Source organism: Ahaetulla prasina, chromosome 1, assembly GCF_028640845.1.
Source record: "Ahaetulla prasina isolate Xishuangbanna chromosome 1, ASM2864084v1, whole genome shotgun sequence".
NCBI lineage: Eukaryota > Metazoa > Chordata > Lepidosauria > Squamata > Colubridae > Ahaetulla > Ahaetulla prasina.
Genome location: NC_080539.1, coordinates 191,043,382 through 191,059,915, shown reverse-complemented (window position 1 = coordinate 191,059,915; position 16,534 = coordinate 191,043,382). Strand labels below are relative to the sequence as shown.

The 16,534-nt window shown below is 43.1% G+C and overlaps 2 protein-coding genes across 3 annotated transcripts in view; one reads left to right on the top strand and one right to left on the bottom strand.

The window, feature by feature from the left end:
• The window catches only part of ABCA12 (ATP binding cassette subfamily A member 12), a 393,723-nt gene extending 380,552 nt beyond the window's left edge, over positions 1-13,171 (bottom strand). Inside the window, exons 1-2 of the mRNA XM_058185940.1 lie at positions 13,027-13,171; positions 4,942-5,040 (exon numbers count right to left, since the gene is read on the bottom strand). Coding sequence (XP_058041923.1) covers positions 4,942-4,956 — 15 coding nt within the window. The 5' untranslated portion in view covers positions 4,957-5,040; positions 13,027-13,171. The remainder of the gene's footprint in view (positions 1-4,941; positions 5,041-13,026) is intronic.
• Positions 13,172-13,190: 19 nt separating this feature from the next.
• ATIC (5-aminoimidazole-4-carboxamide ribonucleotide formyltransferase/IMP cyclohydrolase) overlaps positions 13,191-16,534 on the top strand; it is a 97,453-nt gene continuing 94,109 nt past the window's right edge. For both annotated transcript variants that reach the window (XR_009155438.1, XM_058186054.1), the window contains exons 1-2: positions 13,191-13,329; positions 15,211-15,337. Coding sequence is in view for 1 of the 2 variants with exons in the window: in XM_058186054.1 (XP_058042037.1) it covers positions 13,308-13,329; positions 15,211-15,337 (149 nt within the window). In the remaining variant the exon portion in view is untranslated. The remainder of the gene's footprint in view (positions 13,330-15,210; positions 15,338-16,534) is intronic.

The following is a 16,534-nucleotide window of genomic DNA, read 5'->3' as shown; positions in this document are numbered from 1 at the left end:
CTCCAAAGATCATCAACCAACGTGACCAAAGCCATCTCCGTACTGTATCCGGGCCGAAAGCCGGACTGGAACGGGTTCAGATAGACAGTTTCATCCAGATATTGGGGTAGCTGACGTGCCACCACACTCTCTACAACCTTCACCACAAAACGAAAGTTGGAGACCGAACGATAATTTCCTAAAACAGCTGGGTCCAGGGAAGGCTTTTTGAGGAGGGGTCTCACCACTGCCTCTTTCAAGGCAGCAGGGAAAACCCCTTCCAACAAAGAAGCATTAATAATCCCCCAGAGCCAGCCTCGTGTCACCTTCTGCATGGCCAGCACCAGCCAGGAGGGGCACGGGTCCAGTAAACATGTGGTGGCATTCAGCCTCCCCAACAACCTGTCCATGTCCTCAGGAGTCACAGGGTCAAATTCATGCCAAACAGTCTCAACAAGACGAGTCTCCGGCCTCTCCCCTGGATCTACCCAATCTTGATCCAAACCATCCCAAAGCTGAACGATTTTATCGTATAGATAACCACTAAACTCCTCGGCCCGCCCTTGTAAGGGGTCCTCCTGCTCCTCCTGATAAAGGAGAGAGCGGGTCACCCGAAACAGGGCGGCCAGGTGGTTATCTGCCGACGCAATGAGGGAGGAAATGTATAAACGCTTCGCTTCCCTCAATGCCACTAGGTAGGTCCTACTATATGACCTAACTAGTGTTCGGTCAGCCTCTGAACGACTGGATCTCCAGGCACCCTCTAGGCGTCTTCTCTGGCGTTTCATCTCCCTCAGCTCCTCGGAGAACCAAGGGGCTGGTTGAGACCTATGCCGGGTCAGAGGCCGCAAAGGCACAAAACGGTCTAGAGCCCCAGCCGTGGCCCGTTCCCGGGCCGCGATTAGTTCTTCAGCTGTGCCATGGGCCACATCCTCGGGGAACGGCCTAAGCTCCATCAGAAACCTCTCCGGGTCCATCAGGCGCCTGGGACGGAACCAACGCATTGGTCCCGTCTCCCTGCGGTGGTGAGTGGCGGTCCGAAAGTCCAGGCGAAGGAGAGAATGATCTGAGCATGACAAAGGCTCAATGACTAGATCTCCTAAGTCCAGATCATTCAACCACTGTCCAGAGATAAAAATCAGATCCAGTGTGCCTCCCTCAATGTGAGTAGGGCCATCAACTACTTGAGTCAGGTCCAAGGCCGTCATGGAGGCCATGAACTCCCGAGCCGTCGTTGATGACAAGCCGGTTGATGGCAAGTTGAAGTCCCCCAAGACCATAAGTCTGGGGGTCTCCACCACCACCCCAGCAAGCACCTCCAACAGCTCAGGCAGGGTTGTTGTCACGCAGCAAGGAGCCAGGTACACGACCAACAAGCCCATCTGAGCCCTATGACCCCACTTCACAAAGAGGAATTCACAACCGGCTATCTGAGGTACAGTGGTCTCCTTCGGTTCTAGACTTTCCCTGATAACAACCGCCACCACCCTCCCCACCCCTTCCTTGAGCCCTTGGCTGATGAAATGCCCGGAAACCCGTTGGGCACATTTCGATAAGGGGAACTCCCCCTTCTGTGCCCAACCAGGTTTCCGTAATGCCCATAAGGTCCGCCGACCCCCCCCTGTATAAGATCATGAATCAGGGGAGCTTTATTAACGATGGACCGTGCATTGCACAGCATCAGCCGAAGGCCCAAGCCCAGAGGATTCTGGCCACTCGGGGAACGGGAAAAGTCTGGGAGGCCGGGGCGAGCGATCACTTTCAAACAGTGAACACGCGCCCCCAAAGAACGATATGGCCTCCCACTTCCGCCATATCTGCCCCTCCCACTTACCGTGCAGATGGAACCACCCTCAATAATAGGAACATAACCCTCCCATTACCTTCGGACCTATTGAAGACATGCCGCGAGTGCACGCAGGAACTGGCTCCCTCCTCGACGGGTTCCCCCCAACACCCGTCACTACCCTCCCCCCCTTAAAAAACCTCTTTAAAAACCCCCAAAGGTTCTTCTTGGACGCATGCCACCTGTCCGGGTCCCTAAACCCCTCGTTGAGGTAGGCCCTCGATAAAAAGGAGGGCCATTCCCGCGAGATGGGGGAATCCCGCAGGCCAAGAAGTTCGGTCGGAGAATAACGCATATAGAGCGAATCGGCATATGAATGAGTTCATCCCAGTCGACCTCAATGTTACAACAGTCCGGATTAGGCCAATCTTAAACGAACCAGCGTCTGATGTCATTAGAATAGCAGCTCCTCCATGGCAGACCCCTTCAGGCTGATGGAAAAAGTCATTGCCACCAGCATTCTCCATCCTACAACCCACTCCACATGAAGGGGGAGAGTAATCCAGCCTCAACCGGGTCCTACAGATCTCACGACCCTGAGCTGGCAGTCCTGACCGTCTAACGCCCACCCCCCAAGCCCCAGAGTCCAGATGCCAAAAACAGAATCTAGAATCCAGAGTCCAGGGGGAGGAAGGAAGGGAAAATAATCCATGGCCGAGCACACCAATTCCTATCACCTCCCTCCCAGCCTGATCCATTTGGTCCAAAAGTCCGGACCTCAGGCAAGCAGACAGCACATAAGGTCCAGATGGAAAAAACATCGAGAAGAGAGAAAGAAGAGGAGGTGATTAGTCGAATCCACCGCCGAGGGAGTTCCATCGCCGCCATCATCACCCAGAGGATAATCACCCCCGGATGATGCCGCGGCCATCTTCACCACCCCAGCTGTGGCCTCGGCACCCACCCCAAACAATCTCTCTCCATGTGGGGGACCTTACTGGGGCTGCCTCCTCCACTGAATCCGTCGCTGCTACCCTCCATGCTGGACCGGAGGGTGCCGTCGTCGTTGCCGGCAAAGAAGCCGGGAAACAACATTGCTGCGGCGGTACTCAGCCTCTTCAGCCTCCTCCGCCGACGCCCTCCACGATGGACCGGAGGGCACCATTCGTCGTTCCCGTCAAAAAATGCCGGAAAACAACTCCGTTGCGGCGGTTCTCGGCCGAGATGCCGCCCCATCCAGGCCCTGCACCAAAATGGCCACCGCCAGTCACCGTTCGCTCCCCCGGCCTCGTTCTCGGCAGCCGCAGACTTTGAAAGGACGAAAAACCTCTCCCGCGGCTACCGCGATGATCTTTTTTTTTTTTTATTCAAAAAGTTTTACAGAAAAAATTTTTCCCCTTTCCCCCCACCTCCTCTCCCCCCTCCCTTCACAACCCCCCTCCCCCCCGACTTCCCGAGCACAAGGAACGAGCACAAGGTATAGTTAAAAATAAAACAAACATATGCTAAAAAATTTTCGTCCCAACTTAATTATACCCCTACAATCATCAATTCCTAACTTCCCCCGAAAACAATCAAAAATAATACATCATAATCATTCAAAAACAGTCTGATAACTCTTAGTCTGATATCTACTTTGAATATAGTCAATCCATTTTTTCCATTCCTTTAAGTATCTTTCTTGCATATTGTCTTTCAAAAAGGCTGATATCTTCGCCATCTCAGCCAAATTGGCAACTTTCAATATCCATTCTTCTATTGTAGGTACTTCTTTTTTCTTCCAGTATTGTCCTATTAGTAATCTTGCTGCTGTTATTAGATTTAAAATCAATTTAGTCTCAATTACTGTACAGTCCGTAATAATTCCCAACAAAAAAAATTGCGGCAGGAACTTTATCTTCTTTTTCAAAACATTTTGTAAAATCCACCAAATTTTTATCCAAAAGGCCTTTATATCCTTACAAGTCCACCAAATATGAAAATATGTAGCATCATCACAATTACATCTCCAACATTTTGCTTGCATATCTGGGTACATACGATAATTTCTTAGGATCTAAGTGCCATCTATAAAACATTTTATAAAAATTTTCCCTCAGATTCTGTGCCTGCGTGAATTTAACATTTCTAACCCAAATTTTTCCCAAGTTTCCAATAATATTGGCTCCTGAAAATTTTGTGCCCACTTTATCATACAGTCCTTTACCAAGTCCCTTTCAGAATCTATTTCAAGTAACACATTATACAATCTCTTTATATGCTCCTGAGACTGATTTCTAATTTGCTTTACCAAATTTCCCTCGTTCTGCTCTATACCAATTTTCTGATCTTCCTTCCATCTAGCACGTAGTTGCTCATATTGAAACCAAGTATAATTTTTCCCTTCTTCTTTTAGTACGTGCAGAGATTTTAATTGCAAATTACCTCTTTCAGTATACAAAAGATCTTTATATGTAATCATTTCCTGATTCTGTTCTATATTTATATTCTCTATTGTATGTCTAGGACTTGCCCATATAGGAACCTTATAATTTAGTTTGTAAGAGTATTTTTTCCAAACACGCAGAAGAGCAGTTCTTAACACATGATTTTTAAAGGCCTTATCACTGGGCCTGGGGGAAGACTCGGCCAGGTCGGCAGCCAAGATGTTCCGTCAGCCGGGAGTCTCTCATCCTGCCGCTCCGAGATCTCAGCAAGTGGCCATCTTGAACATGCGCAGAAGAACCAAATGCTTTTAAAAAGTTCCTCTGGCGATCCCAGCTGAGTTGCCTGATCATCAGAGGCTTTTAAAAGCATTTTTTTTACAACTTCGGCAGACGAGGTTGTAGAAAAAGTATGTATAGGTTGTATAAAACCTATACATTCGGCAGACGAGGTTGTAGAAAAATGCTTTTAAAAGTAAAAAAAAAAAGTTGGCCATGCCCACCCAATCACATTACCCCCCCACACCAAGCCACGCCCACAGAACCAGTAGTAACAAATTTAACATTTCATTCCTGCTTTTGTCCTTCTAAGACATAAAGATATTCTGTTTTATGCCCTGTGCACATACATTCCCATTTCTCTTTGTGAGGCACTTCCCATTTACAAATGTGGTCTCAAAACCTTGTTTGTCTAGACTAGAGACACTCAGTAATTATGATCCATTTCAGGCACACATAATATGTTTACTAAACCTTTCCTCCAGACATGGAATCAGCACACTGCCTTTTCCTGTGACTTTAGCCTCCTGGCCATTTGCTAAGGCTACTGCATCACTTCCAGCTGGATCCATTCTGAAAAACAATTTAGAATTATTAACGATTGACTTGCCCCACTGTGTTAGCCATTTGTCTCTGCTATTAAAAATAGCAGAGTTTTGCAACAGCAGCTTGTCCATCCTTGTCTTTCTTCCTTGCAAACAGTCTTTCTTTAAATAAGTCTTATCACTAGATATGAAACACCCCAGGTGTTGCTGTCCTGTTTCTTGCTTTATAGAAAAACTTCCCTGGGCTGTAATCTCTGCAGACATCCTGTCTGCTGCTTTTCTCTCTCTGCTCCTTGGGCCCCACTTCAGGAATTTCTCCTTGTGGCTTTTTCTAAAATGGCATTTGTTTTCTTCTGAAAGCAAACAGCCTTAACGGCTTCCATTCTTAAATCCTGTTCTGGGTTGCACTCAAAAACAGCTGAAACAATGTCCCATGTTTTATTAAGACTACTTAACACCAACAGTACCTTCTGAGACTCAGGAATCTGCATTCCACGCTGTTCCAATTCAATAAATAAAGTTTGCATATGCAGCAAATGCCTCTCCACACTCTCTTGTGGTTGCAACTGGGCTCTGTATCAGTTTTGATAATTGCACAATATTGCATGCTGATGCACTCACATGCACACTTCTCAATTTCAGCCAAACCTCTTTTGCAGTTTTTAAATGAGCTACATTCAAGAAATGTTCATCTTCTAAACTTAAGATGAAGTAGGCCAATGCCTTATCATGCTGCCTTTGATCCGCAACAGCTAATGGTGCCTGGGGTGGATTAATAACAATATTCCAGAGCTCCTTAGCCTTCAGGAAGCATTCCATCTTTGCAGCCCTAATAATATAATACTTCTGTCCCAAATCGAGGCAGAGAGCTCTCCTTAAAATCAACAGCCATCCTGCAAGTCTTCTCAGCCTTGTTTTTTTTGTCTTGTAACACAGACTGTCCTTCAGCTTAATTACAGTTCAGTTTTACTGTGTCTGGGATGCTCTGGGCCCATAACCTGTTAAGAGTTTGCACCAATCCAACCAGCACACAAGTAAATAATTCAGCAGGATTCATGTATAAAAGAAACTTCTTTACAGTTGTTGGAAGAAAACGTCCATCGGGGTTCAGTTCCAAGTGGGGACAAAGACACTGGAAACATGGAGGCTGCTTGGAAAGATGATTTAATGGTGGTCAGGTTCACATGGCTTGAGTTCCTGAACAGAAAAGGGATGAGATGCTTTGCATGCCCTGGCTTTATGCTTTCTCTGAGCTTTGAATTTCCTGGGGCACAAGAAGAGTATTCTGATTGGTTGTCAGACTCCCAGGGGGTGGGGGTCTCAGCTAGCCTTGCTGGCTGATGTAATCTTCCCAGGTGCCATGTGGTAAATTTCTGTTGCTAGATGGGTCCTATTGTGTTGCAGATGATGGACCATTGACAAAGGTGGGGGGGGAGTGAGTTTCTCACTCTGGCCCATTGACAAAGGTGGGGGGAGACAGGAAGTTGCAGGGAGCTGCTTTGTCTTTAAAACATGTTTCTCCATTTCTCATCCAGAGAAATATAATATTATGCCCCTTTTTAATATTTTCTAAAATATTTCATTCTTCTAGGAGAGGGGTGGGTGCTAACTTCCTACACAGTAATATAAAGCATGATGCATGTATACAATATCCATGCAGAAGCCAGAACCAGAACTCAGAATCCAGAAGCACAGAATCAGTATTATCACAGAAGCAATAATGCAAGGACAAACCAACTCTTTTATATATATATAGTTACACTAAGCCATGCCCAGGCTCCGAACGGCCTGAATGGCTCTCAGTCACCAAACAGTTCTCATTGGCTGACTTGTTATTATGGCTATCCCAGCTCATATTTACACTGACAATATTGCATATTCAGGCAAAGCAGAGCTGAGGAAAATTTCTGTTGAGATCATTGCAAACTTCTCATAAATTATGGTCCATGAAGGTGGGGAAATTAGTGATCCTTAGATGCCTTTCTATATTTTTATGCATAAAGCATGTTTCTATTAGACTCTTCCTTCATAGATATGCTGCTCAGGATAATCTATAATATGGTTTTTTTTTTAAAAAGGAGACCAAAGCACAGATCTCTAAAAAGGATCTCCATTTGACCATTTTTAACAGGATTTTTCAAACTTGCAATCCTAAAATATGCGGACTTCCAAAATTGCCTAGACAGCATTCTGGAAATTGAAGTCTACACATCTTAAAAGTTGCCAAATTTGAAAAACTATCAGAATATCTAGCTCAAGGGTATCCAACCTTGGCAACTTTAAGACTTGTGGACTTCAAAGCGGGCTGAAAAACGGGCGGAGACAGGACCAGCCAGGGGTGGGATTAGCCTGAACTGGTCTGAACTGGCTGAATCCCACCTCTGCCTTTGAGGTGAGTGGCTGGGAGGCGGGGCTGGGTGTGATGAGTGACGTCAAGACGGCCACGCCCACCCAGTCACATGGACCACTAGGCCATGCTTACCCAGTCAATCATTAGGGCAGAGAACTGGTTGTTAAATTATTTGAATCCCAAGACTGTACTGCGCCCACTTCACCTGTTGGGTAAAAGCTTCTGGGGAGTTTTTAGCGCATCAAGGTTCTCATGATCAGTGCATACCTCAAAAGGTCTTTTATTGCCTTCTAGGAAATGTCTCCATGTGAGTAACACCCATCTCACTGAGATTCAGGAATAAAAATGGACAGTATGAGGGGTCCTTAGTGCTCTCTGAGCTTGGTTGACATTCATGATCTTGGTACTGATGTTTGGGTAATTTGGGTAATGAAATGTCTACAAGAAAACATCCAAACTCAGAGAGCACCAAGGACCCTGCATACTAACCCTGAGTACAAATATTCTCCTTTATTCTTCTTTAAAGGAAACTACACAATTTATCCATGACTATGTTACTTTCTGGGAGGAAGCTTTGCAGTATTCGAAGCAGAACATCTAGATTCTATGCCATATATCAATCTTCTTACCTCTCAGGACTCCTTTTTCTGTTATATATTCAAAATGAACTGTGATTAATATGTGCATTCAGAGAGTATTCAGACCCACTTCACTTTTGTCAATTTAGTTATGGTGCAGCCTGATTCTACAGTTATTGAAATTCACTTTTCTCTCTATACTTAGCAAAGCCCAGACTGTAGTTGTAAAGTCACAATGAAAAATTCTCCACTGACCCCTTCCTACTTTGCCATGGCAGCAAGCAGCAGGCTAGCTAACACTCTGACTGAGTTCCAGAGATCCTGTGTGGAGATGGGGCAGAGTTCCAGAAAGACAACCATAAATTGCAACCCTCCACTGACCTGGGTTTTATGAGAGAGTGGCTAAATGGAAGCCTCTCCTCAGTGCAAAACACATGAAAGCCCATTTGGAGTTTGCATAAAAGCATCTGAAGGACTCTCAGACTATGAGGAACAAGTTTTTCTGGTCTGATGAAACTAAGATTGAACTGTTTGGCCTCAATTCTAAATGTTATGTCTGGAGGAAACCACCGCTCATCACCTGCCCAATACCATCCCAAGAGTGAAGCATGGTGGTGGTAACATTATGCTGTGGGGGTGTTTTTCAGCAGCAGGAGCTGGGAATCTGGTCAGGATTGAGGGAAAGCTGAATGGAGCAAAGTATAGGGATATCTCAATGAAAACTTGTTCCAGTGCTCAGGACCTCAGGCTGGCCAAACGTTCACTTTCCAACATGACAACAATCACAAGCACACAGCCAAGACAATGCAGGAATGGCTTAGGGACAACTCTGTGAATGTCCTAGAGTGGCCCAGCTAGAACCCTGATTTGAACCCTATTGAACATCTCTGGTGGAACCTGAAAATGGCTGTCCACTGATGGTGACCACCCAACCTGACTGAGCTTGAGAGGATTTGCAAGGAGGAATAGTAGAAAATCCCCCAATCCAGGTGTGCAAAGCTTGTTGTGTCGTACCCCAAAAGACCAAGGCTGTAATTGCTGCTAAAGATGCTTCAACAAAGCATTGAGTGAAGAGTCTGAATTCTTATGCCAATGTGATATTTCAGTTTTTTATTTTTAATAAATTTACAGACATTTCTAAAATTGTATTTTCACTTTGTCTTTATGGTTTACTGTGTGTAGATTAACGAGAGAGAAAAATTCAATAACTGTAGAATCAGGCTGCTGCATAACAAAATTGACAAAAGTGAAGGGAGCCTGAATTCTTTGAAGGGAGCCTGAAGGCACTGTACATGTGTGAGTATGTATGTATGTATGTGTGTGTATATATATACATAGCATATGGATATGTCTGTGCATGTATGTATGCATGTATGTGTGTGTATAAATAGTGGGAGAGGGAGGGAGGGAGAGGGGCATCAGAATTTCATTTTTAATTTGTGCCAGTTTGTTCATAGAAAAAAGTGACAATAAAGGTTAGCTAATGTTATTGGAACGGGCAGCATACTGGTAAAATAAAGAATTCAGCATAAAAAGTATAATAGCTACAGCAATAGTTTTTCTAGTATTAATATAAGGCTGTGAAAATAGGGCAATGAGAAACAGGGAGAAGAAAAGAATAGAAATTTTTGAATTGCATATCTGGAAATGCTGGTAACAGTTTCACAATCTTTCCTAATAAAGGCCGACTATTGCTTTGAAGTATATTCAGCAAGCAAAAACTCACAAATTTAGAGCATGTGATGTGAGCTGATAATGGACTAGAAAAAGTGATTATGCTTGGCAAGAGGGAATAATCAAAGACAATGTTCAAATGTCCTTGGAAAAATTAGGAATTATTGCTGAAAACTATCAAGATGGTGTATGCACATTCACTAAAAGTTTGAAGGCTAACTTAATGGTATCTAATGAACAAATTAAAGCTGAGTGTTGCTCAGCATATGCTTATATGTTGAGAAACAGAGCAACAAAGATGATTAGGAGACTAGAGGCTAAAGAATACAATGAATAGTTGCAGGAACTGGGTATGCCTAGCCCATGAGTCTGCAACCTTAAACACTCAAAGAGCCATTTGGACCTGATTTCCACAGAAAATACCGGGAGCCACAAAATCTGGGTGGGCTTGGCCAACTCAATGTCATTCCCATCCAGTCATATGACCACCACCACCCTATCCAGGTTTTGTGGCTCCCAGTGTTTTCTGTGGGAAATGGGTCTGTCTTTCTCTCTCTCTCCCTCTCATTTCTTTTTCCTCTCCCTCTCTTCTTTCTTTCTTTCTTCCTTTCTTCCTTTCTCTCCCTCATTTGTTTCCCTCTCTCATTTCTCTCTCCCTCTCCCTTTCTCTCTCGTTTCTTTTTCCTCTCATTTTCTCCTCCATCATTTTCTCATTTCTCTCATTTCTCTCTCTTCCTATTTTTCTTTTTCCTCTCTCTTTCTCTCCTTTTCTCATGTCTTCCTCTTTCTTTCTCTCCCTCCAGGTTTCTCATCTCTCTCCCTCACCCCATTCTCTCTCTCATTTGTTTCTTTTTCCTCTCTCTCATTCTCTCCCTCCATCATTTTCTCATTTCTCTCTCTCTCTCTCCCCTTTTCTCCCTCTTATTTCTCTCTCATGCGCACGTGCACAAGCAGGACACCCTGCCGCTCTTCCCGCTGCCGCCATTTATGCTCAGATGAGAAGCTGGCCGCGCTGCGCAGGAGAGCCAGAGTTCTTCCCTCCCTGCATCTGGCAGTGGTTGCTCCTCGCCATTCCCTTCCTTCCCGAGCCAACACAAAGGGGACCGTGGCTGGCGCTGAGCTGCCCACAAAGACCATGGAATTGCAAAAAGCAGCCAGTCACAGGCAGTGCGGAGAAAATGCTAGGGGTGCTTCAGCCGCGAAGCTGTGCAGAGAGGCTCACACCTTCTTGGGGTGGAGACAGGTTGCACAACCGGGTCGGTAGGGAGCCGCAAGAGATTGGTCAAAGAGCCACATGCGGCTCTGGAGCCATGGGTTGCTGACACTCAGCCTAGTCTATTAAAGAGGATTAAAGGCCTCTGGTGGCTCAGCAAAGTCTGTCTGTTATTAACACAGCTGCTTGCAATTACTGCAAGTTCAAGTCCCACCAGGCCCAAGGTCGACTCAGCCTTCCATCCTTTATAAGGTAGGTAAAATGAGGACCCAGATTGTTGGGGGCAATAAAAGTTGACTTTGTATATAATATACAAATGGATGAAGACTATTGCTTAACACAGTGTAAGCCGCCCTGAGTCTTCGGAGAAGGGCGGGATATAAATTCAAATTAAAAAAAAAAGGTGGTATGATAGTCTTCCAATATTTGAGGGTTTGAACAGGAAAGAAAGGGCCAGCCTATTCTCCAAAGCGCTTGTGGACAGGACAACAAATAATGGGTAGAAACTTATCGGATAGATCCAACTTAGAATTAAAAAACAATTTCTTATCAGTAGAAAATTAGTCAGTGGAATGGCTTGCTTCCAGAAGTGATTGCTCTATCACTGGAAGTTTTAAAGAAAAAATTGGACAGTCATTTGTCCAGAATTATATAGGGTTTCCTACTTGAGGTTGGGTTAGACGACCTCCAAGGTCTCTTCCAACCCTGCTATTATGTAATTCTATATATTTTGGATTCTGGATTTCCATAAAGGAGGTGGAAATTGGAAAAGGAGCTCAAGACTAATAGAGGTACCATCTGGATTACATCTGAAGTAATTAGCTGATTGGCTGAAGTTTTATATTTAGGAAATTCCAGAGAATTAGTGCAGATGACTGGAGGGCCAATTAATCTGGATCAATACCTGGAAAGACTAGAACAGATTTTCAGATTCCCCTTGAAAAAACATACCATAATAACTCAAAATCCACATAAATTTGTCAAGAACAAGTCTTAGACTAGACTTGAGAGTAACTGTAAAGTTACTGCAATCCTGTGTTAATTAGGGTAAACTGGGGTAATGCAACACTTTTGTAGCTAGAGGTGTTTGTTATAATAGTACTAACCATAATGAAATATCATCAATGGTTTTTTATCAAATTGGAGAGTGATATTGGGTGCAAAAGGTAGAATATTGCCCTCTCTATTCCTCAATTTTATTAATGATTTCAATGAAACAGGTGGAGTAAAACCTCAATTTGCAAATGACACAAAACTGGAATTGCTAATATGCTAGAAGACAGAAATAATATTCAAAATAACTTTGATGAGTTTGAAAACTGAACTGAAATTTAATACGAACAAAAGCACAAGAAATCAAATGCACAGTTGATTGCAAATCACATTAACGTAAGGTGATTTCCAAATTCCATTAAGTAATTGATCCACTATTTTGCTTTAGAGAGAATGACCTCAATATTGTATCTAGTTCTGGGCACCACCCTTGATGGGAATAGTTTCAAAAGGCAAAAAAAGTAATTAGGTCTCAAGGCTAAATCCCATAAAGAAAGACTGAAGGTGCTGGGTATGTTTTTTCTTGAACATATTAGATTTACTTAGTACTTAAAAAAAGAATATCACATCCAGGTAGCATCAAGATCTGTTTTGTAATGTTTTACACCAACAGCCCCCAACCGTTTCCAGGGAGAAAGTTTTATCCATGGACCAAGGTGGAGTAGCAGTGGTTTTATTATTGCCTGCATGCCAGGGATGAGGCTTCGCTTGTTTGCACAGCCCAGTTGCTAGCATGTTGTGAACTGGTGCCAGTCCATGGATCGGGGGTTGGTATCCCTGTTTTACACTAATGAAAAGCTGGATTTAAATTAAAGGTATTTAATTTTATTATATTATTCTAGATATATTCTATTTATGCAAGATACAGATAGTCCTCAACTTACAACAGTTCATTTAGTAACCAAAATTACAATGGCACTGAAAAAAGTGACTTATGACCATCTTTCACTCAGCATTGCAGTATCTCCGTGGTCACATGATCATCTTTTTGACTTGACAAGCAAAGTCAATAGGGAAACCAGATTCACTTAACAACCAGGGTTACTAACTTAACTGCACTGATATCACCCACATTGCTGAAACATGCAAATCTAACTACATGACTAGCTTTGCATAAAGAAAAAAATGCAAGGAACAATCGTATACCAAGATTGCGTGGATCTACGGAGTTTTGCATGGTACAAACGAGGTAGAAGATACTGTTACCGCATCAAAGCCTCCTTTCTTTCAGCAAGGCCAAACTTCCCCGTACTTCTGTATCAAAGCTCAGCGATTCAGTTCTCTCCCCGCCTTCCCGGCATGCAATCGTAACTCCACCCCCTTCTTCGATTACCACCTTCTCATTTATACCCGCCCGCGAGGAGCAGGCTCTCTTTCTTGCCGCTTGTTCTTCTCGGGGACTGTTTTCTTGCGGAGGGTCTACAAACATGGCTTTGAGGCAGCAGCTGGGTGAGTTTCGATTGCTATGCCTGGCATCTCGATCCTGCAGGTTCACTGCATTGCAAAAGTTTTGCTCGTTTACTTTCTCAGCAACAAAATACGCCCCTCTCTGAAAGTAGAAGGGAACACCGCCTGTTGGTTTTTTGCTTATTGGAGGGCTCCGCCCGATTTGGTGATTGGGATGGCTCCTCTTCAGCCTGGTGTACGCTGTGTGCTGAAATTCTGTCCGATCTTACCCATGTTATTCAGAAACAAGCCTCGTGACCTGCATTGACGCTTTCCCCCGTATGACTAAATTGAAAGGAAACCGTTACACTAAAGCTACAAAGGCTAGAAAACAGAGCATCTGCGTGGACTACTAGGTGATTGGGTGTTAATCAGTGTCCTGATAGGTTAAAAGTTTTAACCTCACCCCGTCCAAGTCGCAAGTTAAGGCCCACGAAGATCAGCAGAAGTGAGCGGAGTTTCGTTCTTGGGTTGAATGATCCCTTTCAGCTATTGGTAGAGGGTTGCCTTTTTCTGCATCTAATTTGGCTCCCGATGAACGCAATCCGTAACTTTTCTCCCTGGTTTGCTGGTTTCTTTTGTGCATATTTTTTGCAGTGTTAAACGTAAAGTGCAATGCGAATTTCACTATTTGATTCTCATGACTGTGGTGCAAATTCGCAAACTTCGAATGAAATAGAATCCTTCGAATCCTATTGAAGGACAGAGTACAAAACCATATTTTTAAGAATAGAGTAGCTCTTATCCCATTGAAAGGCATTTAGGATAACTGCTTAGAATAGCATGAGAGAATGGCGGTGAATGGCTGGTAAGGCCTGTTATTAAGAACAGCCTGTTATTAAGAACACAAAGCCTGCAATTACTGCAGGTTCGAGCCCGGCCCAAGGTTGACTCAGCCTTCCATCCTTTATAAGGTAGGTAAAATGAGGACCCAGATTGTTGGGGGGGCAATAAGTTGACTTTGTAAAAAATATACAAATAGAATGAGACTATTGCCTTATACACTGTAAGCCGCCCTGAGTCTTCGGAGAAGGGCGGGGTATAAATGTAAAAAAAAAAAAAAAAAAGAAAGCAGACAGTCCTGCCTAATTACATTTCTGTCCACATTTGATGAAAAGGTCTTTATCCTGAAGTGGATTGATTCAGGTAATAGAAATATGAATATTCGCACTTATTTTTGTAGATGCACTTTAAATTAAGGAAAAAAGATGGAAAGAGTTAGCTTTTATCATCCTAAGAGAATAAAATAAGCTTGAAAGCCCCATGTTATATTTAAGTTCACATTTTTCATCTTGACTGTTATATTCACAGTACACTTTGCCCTCTTATTTGTGGCCAATACATTTTTCTCTTGTGGAATTACTGGGAAACATATATGAAATAATTTGAGTAGAAGTAAATCAACAAAAGGAACAGCTATAGCAATTGCCCCATTATTCTCAGGCATTACATCAGTTGGAAGGCAGAAAAAAATTTGAAAATGTTTTTTTAAAAGACATTTTGTAAAAGCTGCAAGGTTGTTTACAAGTCCTGTTCATTCTAATAAAATTTATTCTGGACTAGCTCCCTCCACCAGTAGTGCCTTCCTGATGTGAATTACAATGCCAGCAACACTGAAGATGATTGACACTGTAATGCTGAATTATAGAAGATTATTGCTGAGTTATGCTGAGAAAAAGTGCCAGTGTTTCCATGTAGTGGTAGCAGGAAAGGCAATGTATGACTGAAACCTATTTGGTAGATCAATTTGTAAAAACAATCTCCTTTTTCATTGATGATTACCAGTCCTTAAAATAGAACTATAGTGAATTTAGCTGGTCCTGTATGAATGTGGGGTTTTGCTATATATCAATATTCTCATTAAATAATTTGTTTTTCTTTCAGCTTTATTTAGTGTCTCAGATAAAACCGGTCTGGTGGAGTTTGCAAAATGTCTGACTTCTTTGGGTTTGACTTTGGTTGCTTCAGGAGGAACAGCAAAAGTTCTTCGGGATGCAGGTTTGAATGTCAGGTAAAAAAAAAGATTGGACTTGATTAGCTCTTACTGTGTTAACTTTAGGCTTGGCCTGACAATCAGGGTGACAAGGCCTCACTTTGCTTCTTCCATTACATCACAGATAGAGCTTTCTGACATCAGTTCTGGGAAACATTATTGTATAACTCAGAATTCTGTTGTGTTAAAATTTGCAAGGTGTTCTGATAAAATTGCTCATAATGCTTCCATTGTTAATTGTTTAATTTTCATCATGAAAGGTAATGAAGTCCTAATAGTGGTAGGTTCCCAGCTGTGCCAGGCTTGGGTGAAGCAGATAATCTAGAACCTTTTCAGTCAGGCCAGGCTACATAATACTGAGGCAACATTAATAATGCTGGTCATTGACCTTTGGAGGGCTTAGGATGAGGATGACTAGTCTTTTCTGGCCTTCCAGGATCTCTTAGTGGTTTTTGATACCATTGCTTGGTATTTTGCTGGACCAGTTCCAGGGATTAAGAGTGGGAGGTGCTATTTTGCAATATTTTTCCTCTCCCCCCGCCCCCCCGTGACTGATACCAGTAAGTTATGGTAGAAGAGAAATCCAGCCCTAGGCCCTGTTATGTTGGGTTAGTCAGCTCATGTCTCTCTCCCCTCCTCTGTCTCTGGGAGAGTTAATCATCATCGGTATCCCATTATATATATATCTCATTATACAACTCTACCGGTGCTGGATAAATTATGCTATTCAGGTACTAGGTCATTGCCTGGAGACTGAAAGGACCTGGAGAGAGAGAAACTCAACCTTAGCAAGAATGGTTATGGATTTTTTTCCCCCTGGAGATAGGAGAGTTGACATCTCTCTCTCTATATATATATAACACTGCCCCTGACTGATCTGGTATGCAGTTTGAGATTCCTCTTGTACTTATGTCTTCTGATAGAAATGTCATTTAGTTTTTTTTACTTATTTTTATCAGTTGTTGTGAGCTGCCTAGAATCCTGTGAGATAGGTGAGAACGTAAATCCAGAAAATAAATAATTGTTTCCTCACTGGTGTCTTTCAGCAATATTTTTAATCTAGATTTATTTCATGTTTTAAATTAATAATGGGTTGGAATTGACTGGTGTCATCTTAATGGCTGACCCTTATTGGAAAACCCTAATAAAGTCTTGGATGCAGTCATTACAGGACTTGAGCAAGATGCCATCGGTATGTTGATGATATTGAGTATT